This window comes from Garra rufa, chromosome 23 (genome assembly GCF_049309525.1).
Source record: "Garra rufa chromosome 23, GarRuf1.0, whole genome shotgun sequence".
NCBI classification, from domain to species: domain Eukaryota; kingdom Metazoa; phylum Chordata; class Actinopteri; order Cypriniformes; family Cyprinidae; genus Garra; species Garra rufa.
Window position 1 is genome coordinate 18,121,731 of NC_133383.1, and position 21,807 is coordinate 18,143,537.

The following is a 21,807-nucleotide window of genomic DNA, read 5'->3' on the forward strand; positions in this document are numbered from 1 at the left end:
AATACTTGATTGATAATAATTGTTTAAACTAATATAATTGATTTATTCTTTGGAACTTTAATATTAATTTATGCAATTGCAATGCCTTGATTTTAGTAAGATTAGTACACAATCATAGCCATAAATGCAAAGGCTCTAAGAATTGGCATAATTCTTTCGGTGTTTCGGTTTTCGGCCTTGGTTTCCTCTTTTTCGGTTTTCAGTTACGGCCAAGAATTTTCATTTTGGTGCATCCCTACTGTTTTCAACAATGTCTTTTTGAGCAGCAAATCAAAATATTAGAATGTTTTCTGAAGGATCATGTGACTGGAGTAATGGTGCTAAAAATTCAGCTTTGAAATCACAGGAATAAATTAAATTTGAAAATGTATTTAAATAGAAAACAGTTGTTTTAAATAGTAAAAATATTTAAAAATGTGAATGTTTTTGCTGTACTTCGGAACAAATAAATGCAGGCTGGGTGAGCAGAAAAGACTTGTTTAAAAAAACATTAAAAACCTTTTGATTTATAATATTAATATATGAAATTGGTTCATTTCAGAATTCATTTTGTGATTCCATGATGTGCATTTATGTTTTGTAACGTCTTCATTTTGTAATGTCAGATTGAAGATGAAGGAGTTTTGAGGCTACTTTATGACGAAGCCAAGATGAATGTCTTGGATGGTCGTTACCCGTGTGACCCTGAACTCTGGCTGACATTGGGAGCTTTGTCCTGTGCCATTGAGCTGGGGACTGGACTTGATGACCAGGCTCTAACAGCAGCAATCAGGTGCACTTCTCTACTCCTACATCAGTGAATAAATGGTTAATGTAAAGTTGGGTTTTCACTTCCTTTTTTTTTTTGACTATTTTTATTTTCAGTATTTGGTTACACCTTACCTTATTTTGAGGTATTGACACAAAGAAGTAGAGAGTAATGTCAATTAACAACATTTAGAATTAGGGTTATTTGCTTGTAAATATCCAGATAATTGTTACCAGGTTTATTAGACAAATAGATTAGGAAACAAGTTAGCAAACTATACACTACCAGTCAAAAGTTCTTGAACGGTAAGATTTTCAATGTTTTTTAAAGTCACTTCTGCTCAACAAGCCTGCATTTATTTGATTCAAAATACAGCAAAAAAAGTAAAATTCTTAAATATGTTTACTATTTAAAATAACTGTTTTCTATTTGAATATATTTTAAAATGTAAATTATTCCTGTCCTTTCAAAGCTGAACTCCAGTTTTAGTATTATTATTATTATTATTATGTTAAATTATGCTGAGTAGATTTTTTTTTCAGGTTTCAGCATCTGTCTGAAATAGAAATCTTTGTAACATTATAAATGACTTTATCATCACTTTTGATCAATTTAAAGTTATTTTAAATAGTAAACATATTTCACAATATTACTGCTTTTGTTGTATTTTGGATCAAATAAATGTAGGCTTGGTGAGCAGATGAAAATTCTTTAAAACATGTATAAGAGTTTCAATTTCTACCTGTAATGTTATTCCAGAGAGAAGAAGCTGTCCTCATTCCTACCAGCCCACGCTGCATTAGGAGGGGGAGGTTTTCTGTCCACACTGAGGGGGAGAGGTGGGAGGAATGCAGAGATGGAGCAAAATCTTATAAAGGAGTATCGTTCAGTCTGCTCTTCTGCTGCCACTGGCTCCAGTCAGGAGCCCATCGCTCTGCTGCGCCAGTACCTCAGGAGCTGCCACACCCTGCCTTACTATGGGTATGGTTACTGCAAGTTGATGTTGTTTAAATATAAAGTGTCTGAGCCTTACATAATATGTGTATTTTTGCAGATGTGCTTTTTTTATGGGTGAGATAGACAAGCCAGCCCAGGGCCTCCTACACAGAGGTGGCCGTAAGGCTGTAAGTGTGGGCATCAGTCTGGAAGGAGTATATGTCATGGATGTGAAAGAGAAGCACGTCCTCCTGGGTCTCAAGTTCAGTGAGCTTTCCTGGGATCACAGCTATCCAGAAACAGAGGGAGACTCTCATATACTCTGGCTGGAGTTTGATGGGGAGGAAGCTGGCATGCCTGTCAATAAATTATTAAAGATTTATTCAAAGCAGGTGAGCACACAGTAGCAGTTTCCATCTGCCCAGTTTTTATGTGCATTTATCACATCAGAAACCTGTGATGGAAACACCAAAACAAATTTGTTCGTTTGAGTGGTTTTTGACTTGTGCGAAAAAGGGTTAATGTGACTAATGGGAGATGAAAACGCATTTGCCAAATAAATTGCTCCATGCGCATTAAAAAATTCATGTGACTTTGCAAGATAGGACGGCATAGCCTTAGTAACCAGTGGACCGATCTTGTTGCATAGCATATGAAATGTTATGGTCATTTTAAATGCCCGAGCAAAGTCTGTCATCAAAGGATTTCTGTATAATTGCCTCCCAGAACCAAAAGCAATGACAGCATTTATTGTTTATTGTCTGCTTGCTCTGAGGCACAAGTAATATATCAGGAAGTCACAATTTTGTTCTCTTTGACTTATTGTATGGAAACTGTGCTTATTCGCAAATATTTTATGTAATATTCCAATTTTGCCACACAAGTTAAATTTGCAACTTCAGATGGCAACCCAGCTAATGGCTAATGTTGTATTTGACAGTGTAAGCAAAAATATATTTAAATGAAATATATTTAAATTATAGCAAAAAAATATTAAAATGCAGTAAAATTATAGTTTTTTGCATTTTAATATGATCAGATTAATATAATTAGTATTTACATTCAAGGACACATTAAATTGGACAAAAGAGACCTTAAGACAATTATAATGTAACAATTTTAAATAAATGCTGTTAATCTCTTTATACATTAAGGAATCACAGTTTCAATAAAATATTAGGCAGAAGAAGTGTTTCAACATAAGATATGTTTCTTGTTTAGTAATAAGTAATGTTTTTCTAAAGGATCACGTGACACTTAAGACTGGAGTAATGGCTGCTGATTCTGCTTTGTCATCACAAAAATAAATTACATTTATACACTAAGAGTCAAGTTTTGTAAGGTTTTTTTTTTAAGAAGTCTCTCACCAGGTCTGCATTTATTTGATCCAAAGTACAGCAAAAACAGTAAAATTAAAAACTTGTTAAATTAACTGTTTTTTTTAAATATATTTTCTATATATTTTATTCCATGATCAAAGCTACATTTTCAGCATCATTACTCCAGTCTTCAGTGTCACACGAACCCATTTATTATTATTATCAATATTTAAAACGGTTGAGTACATTTTTTCAGGATTCTTAGATGAATACAAAAGATCCAAGATCGGTATTTATCTGTAATAAAAACTTTTGTAACATTATACACTCTACCATTCAAAAGCTTGGAGTCAGTATCATTTTTTTCTGACCACAAACAGAATGATTTTATACATGTATCATGATATACACACACACTTGTATTACACTTTCATATGTATAACAACATAATTGTATATATGTGTTATGTCTTGTAGGCCGAGCTAATGAGTGGTCTTATTGAGTTTTGTGTGGAGTTGCGCTCTGTTGGCGAGTCAGCAGCCACTGGTACTGACGGTGAAGTCACACCTTCCCAAGAACCAACAGGTCGGGAAGCCAATGAGAAAACCCGAGAGCGACGGCAGGGGAAACTGCGCAGACAGAGCAGCGTAGTCTGTAGCCGAGTCCATTCACTCAACACCATCAACTATGTTGATGACGGTAAGAGACTGAAATTGCATAGGCGTGATAGATGCACTTGGTGTTCAAACTGGGACAAAGCTTATTTGAATTTATCTTCATTGTTTCAGGCAAAGAGATTAAACGTCTGAAGCCCAAAAGAGCTGCTTCTTTCTTCACGCGACAGGCGCAGCCTCCAACTTACTCGGCTGTTCAGGTGACTGAAAGTTTGGAGCAAGGGTGAGCCCCGGCTTCAACGCTGCCCTCTTCTGCCCAGTGACCAAAATTAATCTGTCTATTTAGATCCTCAGAGACAGTGCAAAACCATCTGAATAGACAGATCGGACCAAGATCACAGACTGAAGAGCTAAACCAGTATTTATAGATCATTTGTGCATTATGTCACAGGTTTAAGTTAAAGCTTTTTACGTTGGCCGTTAAAAAACGAATGTGAAATTTGCTTCAATAATGCTGTTCTGTTCAAATAACTTTGGTGCAAGACTATGAGACATGATCCGAAGGCTCTGTTTAGCTCACTGTTCCGAATGTAGATCCTACTATGCAACCATCAAACCAAACTACATCCCAGTGACTTTCAATCAAGTACAGTAGTCCAGCACTTTAATTCATGCCACTAATACTGCTAAAACTAGACCTGCTGCACCAAAGCAAACAGTCAATGCCTCTAGTATAGGATGACCACTCCTATACGCAAAACCAGGGCTGCAGTCTGTGGAAAAGCATTGAGAAGACAGCATAGACTGAGATTATGACATTCTGCGCTACTTGTTCTACTGAATGTGTGCATTGTTTTTGCTGTCTGTTTACTACAGGGCTTGTTTGCATATGCAGACTTCTACTTTGTGACAAGATGGTTGTGATCAAATTGATTTTATTGTGTTCAGTGGTGACCAAAGGTAAATCATGATGACTCTACACGTTCACTATAGTAGTGGTCCCACTACCTTGTTGCTCTGGAAAATCATGTCTTTCTGATGGTGTGCATGTATAATGCACTGCTGAAAACAATCCAGGTTGTATGCAAGCGTAATCTGCATTTGTAAAGCAGAAAGAACTTAATTTAATACATCAAATCACCAATTGTGTAGGTGCTTGGTGATCACTTGGTGATGTTGTATGTCTCCTATTTCTGTTTCTATTTAGTGATGCTTTTACAGTGTATGAAACTCTAAGCATTATACTGTATTTCCAGTCTTTTAGAGCTTGAATGTACCTAACTATATGAAATGTATATGATTTTTTACAAAAAAATAATGGCAACCCAGGGCCCGACATTAACGTTTGTCCAGGACAGTTACAAAAAATGTAGTTATTTGATCGTGACCTCTGATCCTTAATGTCCAATTATTCACTTTTTCTGATTGTCTGAATTGTGAAGTATCACTAAATGAATGAATTTGTTCATTATGCCTCCTGTTTTGGTATTAATGTCAATGACCTGCTTTTTTACAAGTGATTTAATTGTTCTTAAATGTTCAAGTAACTGTCAAATCTTAATATCAAGCCCTACATTAACAGGTCTTTAGTTAACAAACACAGTTCTGTATTTATCAATGCATGACGTGTTGTCTTAAATTGATTTTGTGGTGTGCATGTTTCTGTGAACATTTCTATACCTGCTTATTCAAAAATGAAAACTTTTTTGCATCACAAGCTGAACTGTGAAAGGAGAACGGCCAGCTGAATGGTGCAAAACGATCAGTACAACCACTGCATTTCTGTAGTTATGCAAAACACTCATTTTTGTCAAGGTGTTCATTTTAAAATGCTTATTCACAGCTTTTTCTGTACCATTGTACCATTTCATTTTATATTTCCCATTCTAATATTTATATTTCAATCTGAACATATCACACACCTATACCTGTAGATTGTCACATCTGTGTAATAGAAATATTGAAACTGTCAATACTAATTTAAAGTGCCTTTTTTACATTTAATCTGTTGCTGTAGTTTTGCTGTCATCTGTCCTTTGAAATTGTATCTCCACTGCCTTTTGTTCTTTGTGAGGTTTTTACACAAATTTCACTACTAAAATTTTGTGACTGTAAAATTAACAAACCGTTTATATGCAACATTAAACCTTTTTATTCCCGCTTTGTACTAACTACTGGCATACCTATCAGTAAATAATTTTCTGTATAATTGATTTTTTTATTGATGTTTTGTTTAAACGAACTATGCCTGCAATAAGGTTTGATATGTTACATCAGAATTACATCTTTAAGGGGAAAAAGAAGGAACGAATAAATTAAACAAACTAAATAATGTGTATATTTTCATGCATGGAATCTGTAACAAGCATTCATTTTTTAAGCATTTAACATTTTTGTTATTATTATTATTTATTTATTTTTTATTACAAAAATTTGTACAACACATACAAGAACAGGGAAGTTACAGACTGATACATTCCTAAGACAATCATAAGAAAAAATATATATATATATAATACTAATATTCTGGATTTGCTTACATCAAATTATTGTGTAATCTATACAGAAAAGAAAAGTATAAACATAAGTTACATCCTTTTAGAAAAATTGTCATAATGCAACAAAAATTTGGCACTCTTTTTGTTATTTATAAGTCTGAGAGAAGAAACAACAGAATCAAGATCAGCAAGAAAAAGGGGAAAAGAAAGAAGATTTGAGCCATTTTTGCTTATGAATGAAAAATTTTGCATTCAGTATAAGAAAGTTAACAACATATTCAACAGATAATTGTTTTGGATTTTCATAATAAAAAATAACATCTTTGAGGTCAAAAGTATGGGTTACATTTGTAAGACTAAAAATATATGAGCTTAAGTCAACCCATAATTTGTTGGTAACACCACAATCAAAAAACAAATGGGCAGCTGTTTCCTCAACAAAGCCACACAACGAGCAAGACTCATCGATATCAGAATATTTAGAAATAACATTTTTGTTATTATATAAAATATATATTTCACCATTACGTACGTACGTACGGTACAGTATAATTGACGCCCGGACTTTTATTTTGAAAAACTGTCTACAGTAGCGCCATTTTGGATCAGAGCAGCAGCCCCATCAACAAACTGAGTTGGCAGGTTGCTACCAGAGCTCTTGCAACAGATGTTTTGTTGACATCTGTCATTCATTCATGAGATAAACTCCTTTTCGCTTTGACATTAGGCTATAGTTGAACTGTAGTGGAAATGAGTTCAGCGACAACCCCACCGGATTCGGACCCGACCCGGCGGCGGCGGGTTCACAGTATGCTGAAGGTCTACTACGGCCTGAATGAGGAAGGAAAACCCGCAGAGCAAGCCGAGTCTCTGGATCCGTGTGATATCAACGGACCGCATTTCGACCCAGAGGTTTATTTAAATAAGGTAGTGTAACGAATAATGACAAATAGTTAGTGCTTATTGTTTATTATAAAGGGGTGTACAAATCTGTTTGCAAGAGTATGCTGTCACTTGTGGTGTTATTCTGCATTTTATGCCACATATAAATTACTCTACCATAAATACCCGTGTGTGACTCAGTATTTTTTATGCTAGAAAGCTAAAATGTACTGTGGTTTGTCTTTGAAATGTCTTGTGTTTGTGTTTCAGTTGAGGAAGGAGTGTTCTCTGGGTGAGCTGATGGATCATGAGAGCTGCATGGTAAAACAGATCAGATCTCTGGACAGTGACATGCAAACCCTGGTTTATGAAAACTACAATAAGTTCATCTCAGCCACAGGTTAGTGAATAGATGAAAGCTCTTCAGAGCTGTTCAGATCATAACTGGTGGGGAACCCCATAGAATTAAAGCACAGGCCTGTCGACTTGCAATTCATATACAGCAGCTGCTGCAGTATTTCAATCACTAAAAACAGCAGAACGTTCTAAAACACTTAAAGGTCCCATATCGTCAAAATCAAAATTTCCTGGCTTTTTTCATGATAACTACGGTCTAGGGGCTATCTAACTACCATATGAGTTTCAAAACAGTCAATCCACAGTAAACTGCACACAGCCTGCTTAAAGTAGCTGTTCATTTTCACGAGCAGCTGTGACTTCCGTAACGATGTGACGTCCGATCGACTCAAGTCACCGCCTTCAGTCACAAACCAACGTCCCACCCTCCTTTTGTCAAACCCCCAGACAACAACGCATCCATTCAGTGTTGCCAGACGTACGATAATTATCGTATTTGTACCATAATTTTGACCTCTGTACGATGTACGATCAATAATACCACAATGTACGATAATTTCAGAATTTTGTGACACCATGGTCGTTGTAATTATAAGAGCTTCTATTCTCAAAGATCTAGCTGTGTGGATACTACGTCTACCTTCATGATTGTGAGGAGACGTGAACGTGCCTTACGCATGCCTTTCATCCAATCTTACGTCTTCTCAACCAATCATCGTGGAGAATGGCTCTCTCTCACAAGCACAAGTTAACGTTCCTGTCGTACTTAGGTCAGTTGTTTCAAAACTGAGGTTGTTAGTTTAACAATAAAGTATAGAAAATGAGTGCTGAAAAGGATAAATAGCTGTAACATCTAGATTAATAGCTGTATTTTGAACGTTTGACTCGGGTAAGATAATTAGTTTAGCATTGCAATAAGGTATAGAAAATGAGTGCTAAAAAGGAGAAATAGCTGTAACATCTAGATAAATATCTTTATTTTGAACGTTTGACTAAAATACGATAATTTTCTCCCAAATACGATAATTTTGAGCTTCTGGTACGATACTTGGACATTTCCAATCTGGCAACACTGCATCCATTCCATTGAGCAACAACAACAGGAAAACAAGTTGAGAAAACCCTGTTCAGTCGATAGATGTCAAGCTACGATCATTACACAGGCTTCAGAACAACATTAATATAAGAGACCAGCGGCACGTCAACTTCAGCCTCTTTCACACAGCGATTCCGGTAAATACACGCATAATGTGTCCCACGATTTGTTCCGGAATTGTTTAATTTGGTTAATTCACAGTTGTTTTCCGGAATCTGTGCTTGCTTTACACACAAACCATAAAGACATGTGACGTTTGGATGTGAGATGTAATGCGACGCGTACGTTTCACTAAACTGAAACTAACCTGAACAAACTGTGCTTCAGCGCTGATAGTGAGGAGCTGGCTCTGCCTGATGATCGCTGCTTCATTCCACTTTGCACGTAACGTTATTTTTCGTTGTGAAGAGTCGCTTGATAACGTGCATCATTACTACAACACTGCCTTTAGGTTCTGGCTTTGGTTCACACAGTTCCCGTAATTTTCCAGAATCAGCGCGCATTGTGAAAGGGGCTTTACTAAAGCAACAGTTATGTAGCCTACTGCATTCGGTGTTTGTAAAAGAAAAAACATTAATGATCATTCTAAAATATCCTGTTGAGTATCAGCTCTCTCTATTGCTCTGAGCTCGCTTACGCTTACAGCATACATGACCGTAGTTACCTGTGATTGGCCTGGTTGTGCGTCACTCAGAAAACAACAGGCCAATCAGAAGAGAGGCTCATGAATATTAATTAGATGGGCCAAAATCGACCTGTTTTTGACAGAGCTCCTAAAAAAGGAGCTGTAAAAATATATTGAGATGGATTTTGGCACTTATACCGCAAATATATATTCTTAAGGACATCAACAAATAAAATAAACCTCCAGAAATGTGTACGATATGGGACCTTTAATGTGCGAAATGCTTAAAGGTTCTCCCAAAAATGAAAATTCTGTCATTAATTACTCACCCTAATGTCATTCCAAACCTGTAAGACTTTTGTTCATCTTAACACAAATTAAGATATTTTTGATGAAATCTGAGAGCTTTTTGACCATGAATAGACAGCAATGCAACTGACACGTTCAAGGCCCAGAAAGGTAGTGAGGACATTGTTAAAATAGTCTATGTGACATCAGTGGCTCAACCGTAATGTTTTGAACCTACAAGAATACTTTTTGTGCACAAAGAAAACAAAAATACATTGTGGTACTCTCGTGAACATGCGTCGAAGATTGACACGAAAGAGAAGAACTCTGAATAAAGTTGTGGTTTTTGTTTTCTTTGTACGAAAAAGTATTCTCTTGGCTTCATAACATTATGGTTGAACCACTGATGTCACATTGACTATATTAATGATGTCTTTACTACCTTTCTGGGCCTTTAATGTGTCAGTTACGTTGCTGTCTATGCAGGGTCAGAAAGCTCTCGGATTTCATCATAAATCTCTATAATTTGTGTTCCAAAGATTAAACAAAGCCTACCGCATTTGGAACAACTATCTCTTTGTGCCCATTTGCACTAAGACAGCTATATTTAAAAATCAAATATATTAATATACACCTACAAACAAGCAAGTGAGTTCAGAATATGAATGCAGTATGCTAAATCATTAATTGTTTTCTTCATAATGCTTTCTGTCACTCACATTAGATTGCAGCAGTTAGCAGACACAGTAATTTAACCATCAAATCAATTCCTGATGGGCAAAGTCCCCACTCTGACTTCACAATAGGGAACTGCCATTTCCATTTCATGCTGATTTTAATGACATTTTGCCACCATGGCTTGTCTTCTAGTGCCTTTGATGGTACAGTTTTGTTTTGTTTGACATTAATGTCGGCTTTACATCATGCTGGTTTCATAACCCATTTCCCGATTATATTAAAAGTTTATTTGTCTCTCCACAGACACAATCAGAAAAATGAAGAATGATTTCAAGAAGATGGAAGATGAAATGGACTGTTTGTCTGCGAACATGGCCGCTATCACAGAGTTTAGTGCCCGCATTAGTGGGACATTGCAGGACCAGCATGCACAGATCACTAAACTATCAGGTATGAATATTGATGGATCACAGTAATAATACAGTGCCTTGCGAAAGTATTCATACCCCTTCATTTTTCTCATGTTTTGTTAGGTTGCTGCCTTAAATTACGTTTTTTCCCCCCCCACATTAGTCTACACTCCATACACTAATGACAAAGCAAAAAACAGGTTTTTAACATCTTTTCAAATTTATTAAAAATAAAAAACCTTAATGATTTTATTGCATAAGTATTTATACCCTTATCTGGGACACTTGAAATTTAGCTCAGGAGCACTCATATTGCTTGTAGAAGTTAATACACTTTGAGTGAAGTTAACCTTTGGCAAATTCAATTGAATGGGTATGATTTGGAGTAGCACATACCTCTCAATAAAAGGTCTAACAACAAAAACCAAGCCCTAAGGTCAAAAGAACTGCCTAGAGCTCAGAAGCAGGATTTTTGCAAGGCACAGATCTGTGGAAGAGTTCAGAAAAACTTCTGCTGCATTAAAGGTTCAGAGAAGCATGTAGTCTCTATAATGGAAGAGGTTTGAAACCAGGACTCTTCCTAGAGGTGGCCTCCTGGCCAAACTGAGCATTTGATGGAGAAGGAGCTTGTTTAGACTGTTAACCAAGAACCTGATGGTCACTCTAGTTGAGCTCCATGATCATATGTGGAGATAGGAGAAACCTATAGAAGGACAGACATCACTGCAACACTTCACCAATCTGGTCTTTATGTGAGGCCAAACTCAATCCTCTCCTCAGTGAAGAAACATGAAAACCCACTTGGAATTTGCAAAAAAGCACCTAAAGGACCCACAGAATGTGAGAAACACAGTTTCTGATGAACTTCAATTTCAAGCATCATCATCATCAAGGAAACCAAGCACTGATTATTACCTGCAGAGTACCATCCCAAAAGTAAAGTATGAAAGTAGCAGCCTCATGCTGTGGGGCTGTTTTTCTGCGGCAGGGACCGAGGGACTCGTTAGAGTGAAAGAAAAGCTCAGTGCACCAAAATATTGAGATAGCCTTAATGAAAACCCAGTCCAGAGCATTCAGAACCTCCGACTGGGCAGAAGGTTCACCTTCCAACAGGACAATGAGCCTGAACACACAGCAAGAGTGGCTTATAGACAACTCTGTGAATGTCATTGAGTGTCTCAGCCACAGTCTAAGCCAGGGTTCCCCAAATCTTACCCTAAAGGTCCAATGCGCTGCAGAGTTTAGCTCCAACCCTGATCACACTCACCTACCTGTTATTCTCTAATGATCCTGAAGACCTTGATTAGCATGCTCAGGTGTGTTTGATTAGGGTAAGAGCTAAACTCTGCAGGAAAATGGATCTCGAGGTCCAGATTTGATGATCCCTGGTCTATGCTTTAACCCAATCAAACATTTCTGGAGAAACCTGAAAAAATGTGCGTCTGCCTCCATCCAAGTTGACAGAGCTTGAGGGGTGAAGAGGTGAGGAGAAAAATGGCAGATAATTGCCAAATGCAGATGTGCAAAGCTTGTGGTATCATACCCAAAAAGACTTCAGTAACTTAACTTAAGTACTAAGTTAAGGGTATGAATACTTATGCAATGTACTTATTTCAGGTTTTTAATTTTTAATGAATTTACAAAGTTGTGACAGTTCTGTTTTTGCGTTTATTATTATGGTGTATGGAGTGTAAATTGATGTGGAAAAGAAGTAATTTAAAGCAGCTTAACATAAGGCAGCAACATAACAGAACATAAAAAAAGAAGGGATATGAAAACTTTCGCAAGGCACTGTAAATGATCCATGACTGATTCATCTTACAGGCTTGTGTTGGTAGTATAACAACCACTAGGTACTTTCATATACATCTGATTTATAGGCGAAATTGATTTCTGTACATAAGCCATGAATCTTTCATCTGCTGTGTAGGTGTTCACACTCTCCTCCGTAAGCTCCAGTTCCTGTTTGAGCTGCCAGCAAGGCTCAATAAGTGTCTGGAGCTACAGGCCTACGCCCAGGCAGTAAGCGCCCACCGGAGGGCACGCTGTGTATTGCAGCAGTATAGTCATATGCCCTCTTTCAGGGGCATCCAAGATGACTGCCACGTCATTATGGAGCAGCTCGCTCAACAGCTGCGGCAGAAATTCAGGTCTGTGCTTTCTCGGATATCATGGCATATTTATATTAGTTTGAAAAAGCATCTAGACTTTTGATTTTATATTTGGTTTACCTGCTAATTAAATCATTCAAAATCCATAAAGTCAGAGTGCCCCCTCATGTTTTTTGTTAATTCATATTTGATTGCAGGGATGGAGGCTCAAGTGCTAAAGACCTCTCTGAATGTGTTGAGCTTCTTCTGCAGTTAGACGAGCCAGCGGAGGAGCTCTGTGACAAATTCCTTAGCCACGCCCAGTCTAGATTGGAGGCGGATCTCCAGGGACTGGAGGCGGAGCTTAAAGACTCTGCCGTTACTGATACCACCGGAGGCTCGGTCCAAAAAACAAGTCCTGGATCAAATCCTGTATCTCCTAGTTCTTCTGTGAGCAATCCGTTCCTCTCTCCTACCGGCGGAACAGACATTCTTGAGTTCATAGATCGAGGGTGCAATGAATTTGTGAGCAATCTCTGTTTAGTCATTGCCTCCTATCAAGAATTGTTCATCAACCGTCCACAGGAGGGTGAATTAGCTTCAAAGAACATCCCAGAGATGGCTAATGGTAAGCTACATACCTTTGTGGACACTCTTGCTGCTAGATACTTCTCTCTAGTTGAGCGGAGGATACAGGAAGAGAAGGGAGTGGGTGATAACTCTCTGTTAGTGAGAGCACTGGATCGCTTCCATCGCAGATTACAGGCCATATCCAAACTGCTTCCGGGGTCGGCAGTGCCCAGCCAAGGAACTGAGATAGTGGTGCGGGCAGCAAGAGAGAGAATCAAACAGTACCTATCTGCCTTGCAAACCTTCTACCATGACAGCCTTACTGATGTAAGACAGGCTTTGGCTGCACCTCGTATATCAGTGGGTGGAGCCAGTGCATCAGGAGGCGGGGCTACAAGTAAAGATGCCACACCCAGTCTGCCAGAACTGCTGACATCCTTATCAAACTTTATTCTGAATCAGTTAAAGTCTGTATTGGCGTCAGTGCATCTCTTCACAGCTAAGGACATTACATTCTCCAACAAGCCTTATTTCAAGGTATAGAATAAAGTGTATATTTTTCTGTCTAAATTGACCTAAAGTTCCCATGTTTTGTTGTTGTTTTTAATACTCGTCGCTCATATGTTTCTCTCAGGGTGAATTTTGCAGTCAGGGTGTGCGTGAAGGCTTGGTGGTCAGCTTTATTAAGTTCATTTGCCAGTCGTCTCGTCAGTACTGTGAGAGTGCGGGTGACAGAGGAGGATCGACGCCTCCTGCTCTCCTTCTGTTGCTCTCTCGTCTCTGTCTAGACTATGAGACATCCACCATCTCCTATATCCTCACACTCACAGATGAACAGTTTCTTGTACAGGTATTCCATATCCATTATATTCATAAAAACAAACCCTAATTGCATTATTCATACTGACCTTCCTTTTCTAAACAGCACCACACTCCAGTCACTCCAGTTACAGCACTTTGTGCAGAGGCCAGAGAAGCGGCTCAGAAACTGCTGAACCACTATGTGAAGGTAAATAAGAGGGAAGATTCAGCTGTACAGAGTCATTTATTTCGGGCTTGGGTTGCTGTTAGACAACTTTTTTTTTTAAGCAGGTTTTGTTTTGGTCCAGGTTCAGGGATTAATCATCAGTCAGATGTTGAGGAAGAGCGTGGAAACAAGAGACTGGGTGAACACTATTGAACCTAGAAATGTCAGGGCTGTAATGAAGAGGGTGGTCGAAGATACCACCTCTATTGATGTACAGGTGATGCACTGAATATTTGTTCCATATTTCATATACAAAAAAGATAAAAGATATGTAACAGGCCATTTGAAGCCATGCAAAAAAGATACACATCACTTCTTAACCAATTGTAATTTTTTGCCTGCATATGTGTTTATAAGGTGGGACTGCTTTATGAGGAAGGAGTAAGGAAAGCCCACAGCAGTGACTCCAGCAAACGCACCTTCTCTGTGTACAGCAGCTCAAGACAGCAAATCCGCTACGCACCAAGCTACACACCCAGGTGCACAATCATTTCACTAATTATACTGACTTTGAATTAGAATTTTTATGATGGGTATTTGAACTTTCTCCAACCGTTTTCCCTAAATTTTTAATGAGAATAATTTATAAATCTATTGTCAACAAAAGAGAAGTATATTTAGTTTTTTCAGCATTTTTGTGTATTTGAACCCTTTCCAACAATGACTGTATGATTTTGAGATTTATCTTTTCACACTGAGGGACTCATATTACATAAGTTAAAATGCTCACTGATGCTCCAGAAGAAAACATGATGAATTTAGCCAGGAAGTAAAAACTTTTTGATTTTAAAGATCATCAGATTTTGTTTCCTGGGAAACATATAAGTATCTTTTGTAGCCTATGAAGGGCAGTACTATATGAAAAAAAGTATGATATTTACGCAAAATCATCATTCCGTTCAAAAGTTTACACCCCTGGCTCTTAATGCATTGTTTTTCCTTCTGGAGCATCTGTAATAGTTGCAAGAGTCCCTCAGTTGTCCTGATTTTTCTGAAGAACAGCGGGCAGTTTAATTGTTCAAGACAAACAAAGGACTTATGAATAACTATCAAAAAGAAAAAAAGCAAACAAAAAAACAGCTGTGGATCATTCAGGTAATAACACAGTATTAGGAATCAAATGTATGTAAACTTTGACCAGGGTCATTTTTATAAATTAATAAACTATTATTTTCTCTTGTGGACTATATGTAAAACCTTTAATGTGAAATATCTTATTCAGGTCAGTACTAAATAAAAAAATAACATGCATTTTGTATGATCCCTCTTATTATGTTAAAATAATTTACATTTTGCAGATTTTGCAAGGTGTATGTAAACTTTTGACCTCAACTGTACATATTCACACAGATGATATTGTTTTATTGTATATGTTTTTTGTTCCAGTGCACCAATGGACACAAACTTGCTCAGTAACATTCACAAGCTATTTTCTGAGAGGATCGATATCTTTAGCCCAGTGGAGTTCAACAAGGTAGAAAACAAAACACTGTTAGCTAACTATTGTTACTGTTTTTAACTAACCAATGCATATTTTAATATTTAAATCTTTCAGTCTGTACGACCAGTTTTTTTTTGTCTCATCCTAGGTCTCTGTGCTAACTGGCATCATTAAGATAAGTCTGAAGACGTTCCTCGAATGTGTCCGCCTCCGTACATTTGGCAGATACGGACTGCAGCAAATCCAGGTGGACTGCCACTATTTGCAGATGTACCTGTGGCGGTTTGTGTCTGATGAAAACTTAGTGCACTTCCTTTTAGATGAGATTGTGGGTAGTGCCGCCCATCGTTGCCTGGACCCGTCTCCAATGGAGCAAAGTGTCATTGAGGTCATCTGCGAGAGGGGGTAGAGTGGAAGCTTTTCCCTTAAATAGGCAAACAAATTGCACATGACTGAAGCTGAACTCAACTGGTGAACAATACTAATACTAATACTTTGCAGCTACATTTCATCTGATGGAGTATCAGTTTCTGTGAAGTCACTTGTACGATTAATATAAAATCGGTGACCTCAGACTGAACCCTGTTATAGCTGGATTGAGATAACTAGTTTTTTGTTAGTTTTTTTACCTTTGAGTCAAAGCTTTTAGTGTGTGGAGGTTGGGTGCTAAATGCACAAATATTGTCTCTTGTCAAAATCCCAAAACGAACACAACATACTCTGAACGTAAATGATAACCCATTTATTTAATAACTAATCACCGTATGTCAAAGCTAAGATGATCTGTATATAAAAACAAATCGGTATGTTCAAAAATTATTTTGTTGATTTCTGGATTTCTAGTTCTCATTGACTGTGAAGGCTGTTCATTCTGCATAACTGGATATTAAGTATTTAATAAACGTAATGTACACAAAAACTTTGCGTCCAAGTTTCTTGGGAGGAGAAACCCGCAATCTTGCCTCTGTTGATATTGAATGCACTGTAATATGAAGCCAGACTAGGTGCTCTCGCCATTGGTCAGGAAAACATTATGGGCGGGTTCGTCTGCTCGTCTGTGATTCTGATTGGTTCACTGGTTGTCTCTCCCCAATCTTGTGATTGTAGCGGTACGCGCTGATTGGTCAGATACAGTAAAGGCAAACAGCGTGTTATGAGCGCAGGCGTCACCTCAGTCATTTACGGTGAGGATGAGCGGTTTTCATACAATATAACAGTAAGTTTGTGGCAAACAGAGGTAAGAGAAAAATACGCTATATGTTTAATATGTATATATTAATAGGTTACTACATCGTTATTTGGTTAATTCGATGAAAATACTCATGACGTTACAAACGTGTAAACTGCACAACTGCGGCATTTAAAAAACGCACTGTAATGTAAATAATGCACTATTGTTGTATACTATACAATGCTAAAGGCTCATCTTTTTCCCAAACAGGCAAAATGAAGCCTAACAAGCACAAAGCAAAACATTCAGCTGAAAGGGAATTTGGAGGTACTCTTGGTAAGCTACTATTTTTTGCATATGTTTATGTTTGTGTATGTATAATGATATGTGGCTTCTGTGCCATATTTGAGTTAATTTGTCCACCTCACCTGTCTAGGTGCCACCTGCATCCCTGTGTTCCTGCCTCTGACGGTTCTGTACCTTTTGAGTGTGTGTCGGTCCCCAGCAGCCAGTGTCTTGCAGTGGCCTCCTCCTTTAACCCCCGCAGCACACTTGTGGGACCCTTTGGCTGCGGTACTCATTGTAGGTTGGATCACCTTGCAGAGTTTTTTCTATCTACTGCCCATAGGGAAGGTGAGATACTGTATCATTTGTTTCTTTGAAAGACAAATTGTTATTTTCTGAAAAGAGTATGATCAGATATTTAACTGATTTATTTGTTGACAGGTTTCTGAAGGATTGGTGCTCAGAGATGGATCCAGACTGAAATATCCCATTAATGGTAATATATGCTGTCTGTTTGTAATGTTATACAAATAATGCTAATAATACATCTTAATGTGTTTGTGTCTTTGACACAAATTAAATATGACAGTCCTTGACCTCTTGTCCTTGGTTTTACCACCTATTATATACGAAGTAGAGTTCAAATTCCATTTGTCAGTTAACTGCAGTTTCCTCTTATATCTGGACTGTGCTTCAGTTCATTTAAGGTATAGCATAGTAAAGACTGATTGCTTAATTTAAATATTAAAAGTCTTAAATTACCAGGAGAAAATATGAATACATGTACACTACTATTCAAAAGTATAGGGCTAGTAAGATTATTTTTTTAGCGTTTTTGAAAAAAATTCTCACCAAGGCTGCATTTATTTGATCATAAATACAGTAAAAACAGTAATATTGTGAAATATGAAACTATTACAGAAGGTTCAAACGCTCTCTGATGCTTTAGAAGGAAGCATGATGCATTAAGAGCCAGGGGTGTAAACTTTTGAATAAAATGAAGATATGTACATTTTTCTTATTTTGCCTAAATATTGCATTTTCCCATTTAGTACTGTCCTTCAGAAGCTACAGAAGATACTTACATATTACCCTGAAGACAAAATAAGTAAAATTTACCCTAAACTTCAAATTCAAAAAGTTTTCACCCCAGCTATTAATGCATCGTTTTTCATTCTGAAGCATCAGAATGATACTTATGTTTCCCAGAAAACAATGTAAGTTAAACTTACCTTGATCTTCAAATTCAAAAAGTTTTTACTCCCTGTCTTAATGCATCGTGTTTTCTTCTGGAGCATCAGTGAGCATTTGAACTTCTGTAACTGTAACAACTGAGTCCCACAGTTGTCCTTAGTGTGAAAAGATAGATCTTATAATCATACAGTCATTGTTGGAAAAGGTTCAAATACACAAAAATACTGAAAAACCAAAGATTTTGTGGACCTGAACATTTTTTCTAAAGATCAGTGGACAATTTAACTATTCAGGACAAACAAGGGACTCATCAACAACTATCACTAAACAAACAGCTGTGGGTCATTCGGGTAACAACACAGTATAAAGAATTAAGTGTATGTAAACTTTTGAACGGGGTCATTTTTATAAATTCAACTATTTTTTTTTTTCTTGTGGACTGTATGTAAATGTATTTTATATGAAATATCTTATTCAAGTCAGTACTAAATGCATTTTGTATGATCCCTCTTATTTTGATAATTAACATTTTGCAGATTATGCAAGGTGTATGTAAACTTCTGACCTCAACTGTATATATTTGTAGATATGATTGTGACCTGATTTCCACATCTTTATTTCTTAGGTTTCCATGCCCTATGCATCACTGCTGTCCTGTTGCTAATATGTGTTTGGCTAGGAATGCCACTTGGGTATCTGTTTGAGCTGATTTTGCCTCTGGCTGTATGTGCCATTGGTGTGTCCTACCTGCTATCTATGTACCTGTACATCAGCTCTTTCTGGGCACCTCAGCATGCTTTATCACATGGAGGGAACACAGGTGAGATAAGTCCTGTTATTTACAGGTATTGTCAGATATTCTAGATGCTTCTACTTTGAAGTCTCTTTGAAGTATTGGTCAATGCCGTTACATTGTCATTTTCAGGAAATCCACTGTATGACTTCTTCATGGGTCGAGAGCTCAACCCTCGCATTGGAAACTTTGACCTAAAATATTTCTGTGAACTAAGACCTGGATTAATAGGCTGGGTAAGAGTCTCACCAGATGTTTACATCTGAAAGCTGAATTGTCAGCATCATTACTCAAGTCTTCAGTGTCACATGATCCTTCAGAAATTATTTTAATATGCTGATTCAAAAAAATTCTCTCTTTTGTGTTGTTTTTCAGGTAGTAATAAACTTGGGGATGTTAATGAAAGAAGTAGAGCTGAGAGGCTCTCCATCTCTTGCAATGCTGCTTGTCAATGGCTTCCAGCTCCTCTATGTGACAGATGCTCTGTGGAATGAAGTATGAGAAAACTGCTCCAGCCTGAAAATATATACATACATATTTTTATATAGTCCCAAATACGCACAGCATACTTTCCTTGTGTCTGCAGGAGGCTGTGCTTACAACTATGGACATTGTGCATGATGGATTTGGGTTTATGCTGGCGTTTGGCGACCTGGCCTGGGTTCCCTTTACGTATGGTCTTCAGGCCATGTTTCTGGTTGTGCACCCACAGTCACTCAGTACACTTGGAGCAACAGGGATTATTCTTCTAAATGGTAATCTACAGCCTGTCTTGTAGGAATCTGAATGTTTAATGTTTTCTAAACTCTCCTCTTTTTTTAACTTTCGCAGGAATTGGTTATTACATTTTCCGGAGGTCCAATTCTCAAAAAAATCAGTTCAGAAGAGACCCTACACACAAAAGTGTATCACGTTAGTAATCACATTTCTTTTGATATGCTGCCTACATTGCGTTTGTATTCTGTGAACACTGTTTTTGAACACTTTTGCATTATAAGTATCTAAAATGAAGAGAAGAGTGATTTCTTACTGGAGACCAAATTATGGCCTCTGGATTAATATAAATGATGAATTTTCTTATTCTTCATTTTTCACTTGTAGACCTGGAAACTATTGCCACAGCAACAGGAAAGCGTCTGTTGGTATCAGGTTGGTGGGGATTTGTCAGGCATCCAAACTACCTGGGGGACCTTTTCATGGCTCTGGCATGGTCCCTGCCTTGTGGTAAGTGGCAAATTATTTCAAATGATGCCCCACATTTCAGTTGCATAGTGATCATTCCTTTAGGGTTAGTTCACCCAAAAAAGAAAATTGCGTCATTAATTACTCACCCTTATTTCGTACCAAACCTGCAAGACCTTTGTTCAACTTTGGAACGCAAATTAAGATTTTTTTTTTATGAAATCCAAAAAAATTCTGACCCTCCATAGACAGCAAGGGTCCTACCACGTTCAAGGTCCCGAAAGGTACCAAGAACATTGCCAATGTGACATCAGTGGTTCAACTGTAATTTTACGAAGCTACGAGAATACCTTTTGTCGAACCACTGATGTCACATGCTATTTTGTCAATCTTAATTTGTGTTCCAAAGGCGAGCAAAGGTCTTACAAGTTTGGAACGACATGAGGGTGATTAATTAATGACAGAATTTTCATTTTTGGGTGAACTATCCCTGAATCCGCGGGAACCCTAGGCAAATCATTAAACTGATGTTTTTCTTTAAGTCATCAAATCATAATTGCAGTATAATTGAATAATTTGTTTATTCCAACTTTTTTTTCTTAGGAATGTCACATATTCTGCCTTACTTCTATGTCATATATTTTACCATTCTGCTCATCCACCGAGAGGCCAGAGATGAGAAACAATGTAAAGCCAAATACGGACTGGCTTGGGACACATACTGCAGACGAGTGCCCTACAGAATAATCCCATACATTTATTAATGCAGACTGACTTGTTCTGAACGACCAACGGATTGTTGTGAGCAACAAGCGGATGTGTCATCATCAGTGCTGAGAACTGGACGTAAAATATACTGCATATATTGTTTTTATTTACATCATAAAATTGCTTTCCGTTGCATCAAATGTTTTTAAAATATGAAAAATATATTGTATTACATTATTAAAAACATTTTTATTATTATCAGTGTTCAGTGCGATCTACAAGTGTGGACTAGCATTAATGATATTTAAACAACCATTGATAATAACAGTAACAAAATAATGACCTTTTTCTTATTTTTACTGAAATACACTACCAGTCAAAAGTTTTTGAACAGTAAGATTTTTAATTTTAAATAAGTTTCTTCTGCTCACCAAGCCTGCAGTTATTTGATCCAAAGTACAGCAAAAACAGTAAAAAAATATATTTTTACCATTTAAAGTAACTGTGTTCTATTTGAATATATTTTAAAACGGAATTTATTGCTTTTTTTTTTTAAAGTAGAGTATTTTCCTTGTATTTTTAGCTGAATCCTTCCCTACTCCAGTCACATGATCTTTCAGAAATCATTCTAATATTTGGATTTCCTGCTCAAAAACCATTTATTATTATTATTATTATTATTGAAATAATAAAACTGCTGAGTACATTTTTTTCCAGGTTTCTTTGATGATTTGAATTTGAAAAATTTTGAAGAACATTTATCTGAAATAGAAATCATTTTATTTCACTTTTGATCAATTTAAAGCATCCTTGCTAAATAAAAGTATTGATTTCTATCAAAACATAATAAATCTTACTGTTCTTTTGACTGGCAGTGTATTTGTTTAATTCTTCA

At 37.1% G+C, this 21,807-nt stretch overlaps 3 protein-coding genes across 4 annotated transcripts; all 3 read left to right on the plus strand.

Moving 5' to 3' along the window:
• The first annotated feature begins 577 nt into the window (after window positions 1-577).
• On the plus strand, window positions 578-5,943 carry frmd8 (FERM domain containing 8). Its single transcript, XM_073829686.1, has 5 exons — window positions 578-772; window positions 1,508-1,729; window positions 1,803-2,076; window positions 3,480-3,702; window positions 3,792-5,943. Exons 1-5 carry the CDS (start codon window positions 651-653, stop codon window positions 3,902-3,904), a joined length of 954 nt encoding a protein of 317 aa, XP_073685787.1. The 5' UTR covers window positions 578-650; the 3' UTR covers window positions 3,905-5,943.
• A 790-nt stretch (window positions 5,944-6,733) lies between these two features.
• On the plus strand, window positions 6,734-16,498 carry vps51 (VPS51 subunit of GARP complex). Its single transcript, XM_073829704.1, has 11 exons — window positions 6,734-7,042; window positions 7,268-7,397; window positions 10,345-10,491; window positions 12,382-12,601; window positions 12,760-13,648; window positions 13,746-13,961; window positions 14,037-14,120; window positions 14,221-14,355; window positions 14,496-14,617; window positions 15,525-15,612; window positions 15,728-16,498. Exons 1-11 carry the CDS (start codon window positions 6,866-6,868, stop codon window positions 15,986-15,988), a joined length of 2,469 nt encoding a protein of 822 aa, XP_073685805.1. The 5' UTR covers window positions 6,734-6,865; the 3' UTR covers window positions 15,989-16,498.
• Window positions 16,499-16,714: 216 nt separating this feature from the next.
• tm7sf2 (transmembrane 7 superfamily member 2) lies at window positions 16,715-21,170 on the plus strand. Of its 2 annotated transcripts, none has more exons than XM_073829799.1 (11): window positions 16,715-16,795; window positions 17,021-17,086; window positions 17,187-17,383; window positions 17,477-17,531; window positions 18,855-19,049; window positions 19,155-19,258; window positions 19,398-19,517; window positions 19,609-19,777; window positions 19,854-19,934; window positions 20,124-20,246; window positions 20,808-21,170. In XM_073829799.1, the coding sequence occupies exons 2-11, from the start codon at window positions 17,026-17,028 to the stop codon at window positions 20,966-20,968; spliced, it is 1,266 nt and encodes a 421-aa protein (XP_073685900.1). In that variant the 5' UTR covers window positions 16,715-16,795; window positions 17,021-17,025; the 3' UTR covers window positions 20,969-21,170. The 2 variants fall into 2 exon arrangements, with proteins under 2 accessions (XP_073685900.1, XP_073685901.1); XM_073829800.1 differs by having other exon boundaries at window positions 16,748-16,816.
• Window positions 21,171-21,807: the final 637 nt, after the last annotated feature.

Coding starts and splice junctions, on each gene's coding strand:
- frmd8 (XM_073829686.1), top strand. CDS start 651: ATGAATGTCTTGGATGGTCGTTACCCGTGTGACCCTGAACTCTGGCTG. Junction 1,730..1,802: donor CACACCCTGCCTTACTATGG/GTATGGTTACTG, acceptor GTATTTTTGCAG/ATGTGCTTTTTTTATGGGTG. Junction 2,077..3,479: donor TAAAGATTTATTCAAAGCAG/GTGAGCACACAG, acceptor TATGTCTTGTAG/GCCGAGCTAATGAGTGGTCT.
- vps51 (XM_073829704.1), top strand. CDS start 6,866: ATGAGTTCAGCGACAACCCCACCGGATTCGGACCCGACCCGGCGGCGG. Junction 7,043..7,267: donor CAGAGGTTTATTTAAATAAG/GTAGTGTAACGA, acceptor TTTGTGTTTCAG/TTGAGGAAGGAGTGTTCTCT. Junction 15,613..15,727: donor GCCCAGTGGAGTTCAACAAG/GTAGAAAACAAA, acceptor GTCTCATCCTAG/GTCTCTGTGCTAACTGGCAT.
- tm7sf2 (XM_073829799.1), top strand. CDS start 17,026: ATGAAGCCTAACAAGCACAAAGCAAAACATTCAGCTGAAAGGGAATTT. Junction 17,087..17,186: donor GGAATTTGGAGGTACTCTTG/GTAAGCTACTAT, acceptor TCACCTGTCTAG/GTGCCACCTGCATCCCTGTG. Junction 19,518..19,608: donor CAGATGCTCTGTGGAATGAA/GTATGAGAAAAC, acceptor TTGTGTCTGCAG/GAGGCTGTGCTTACAACTAT.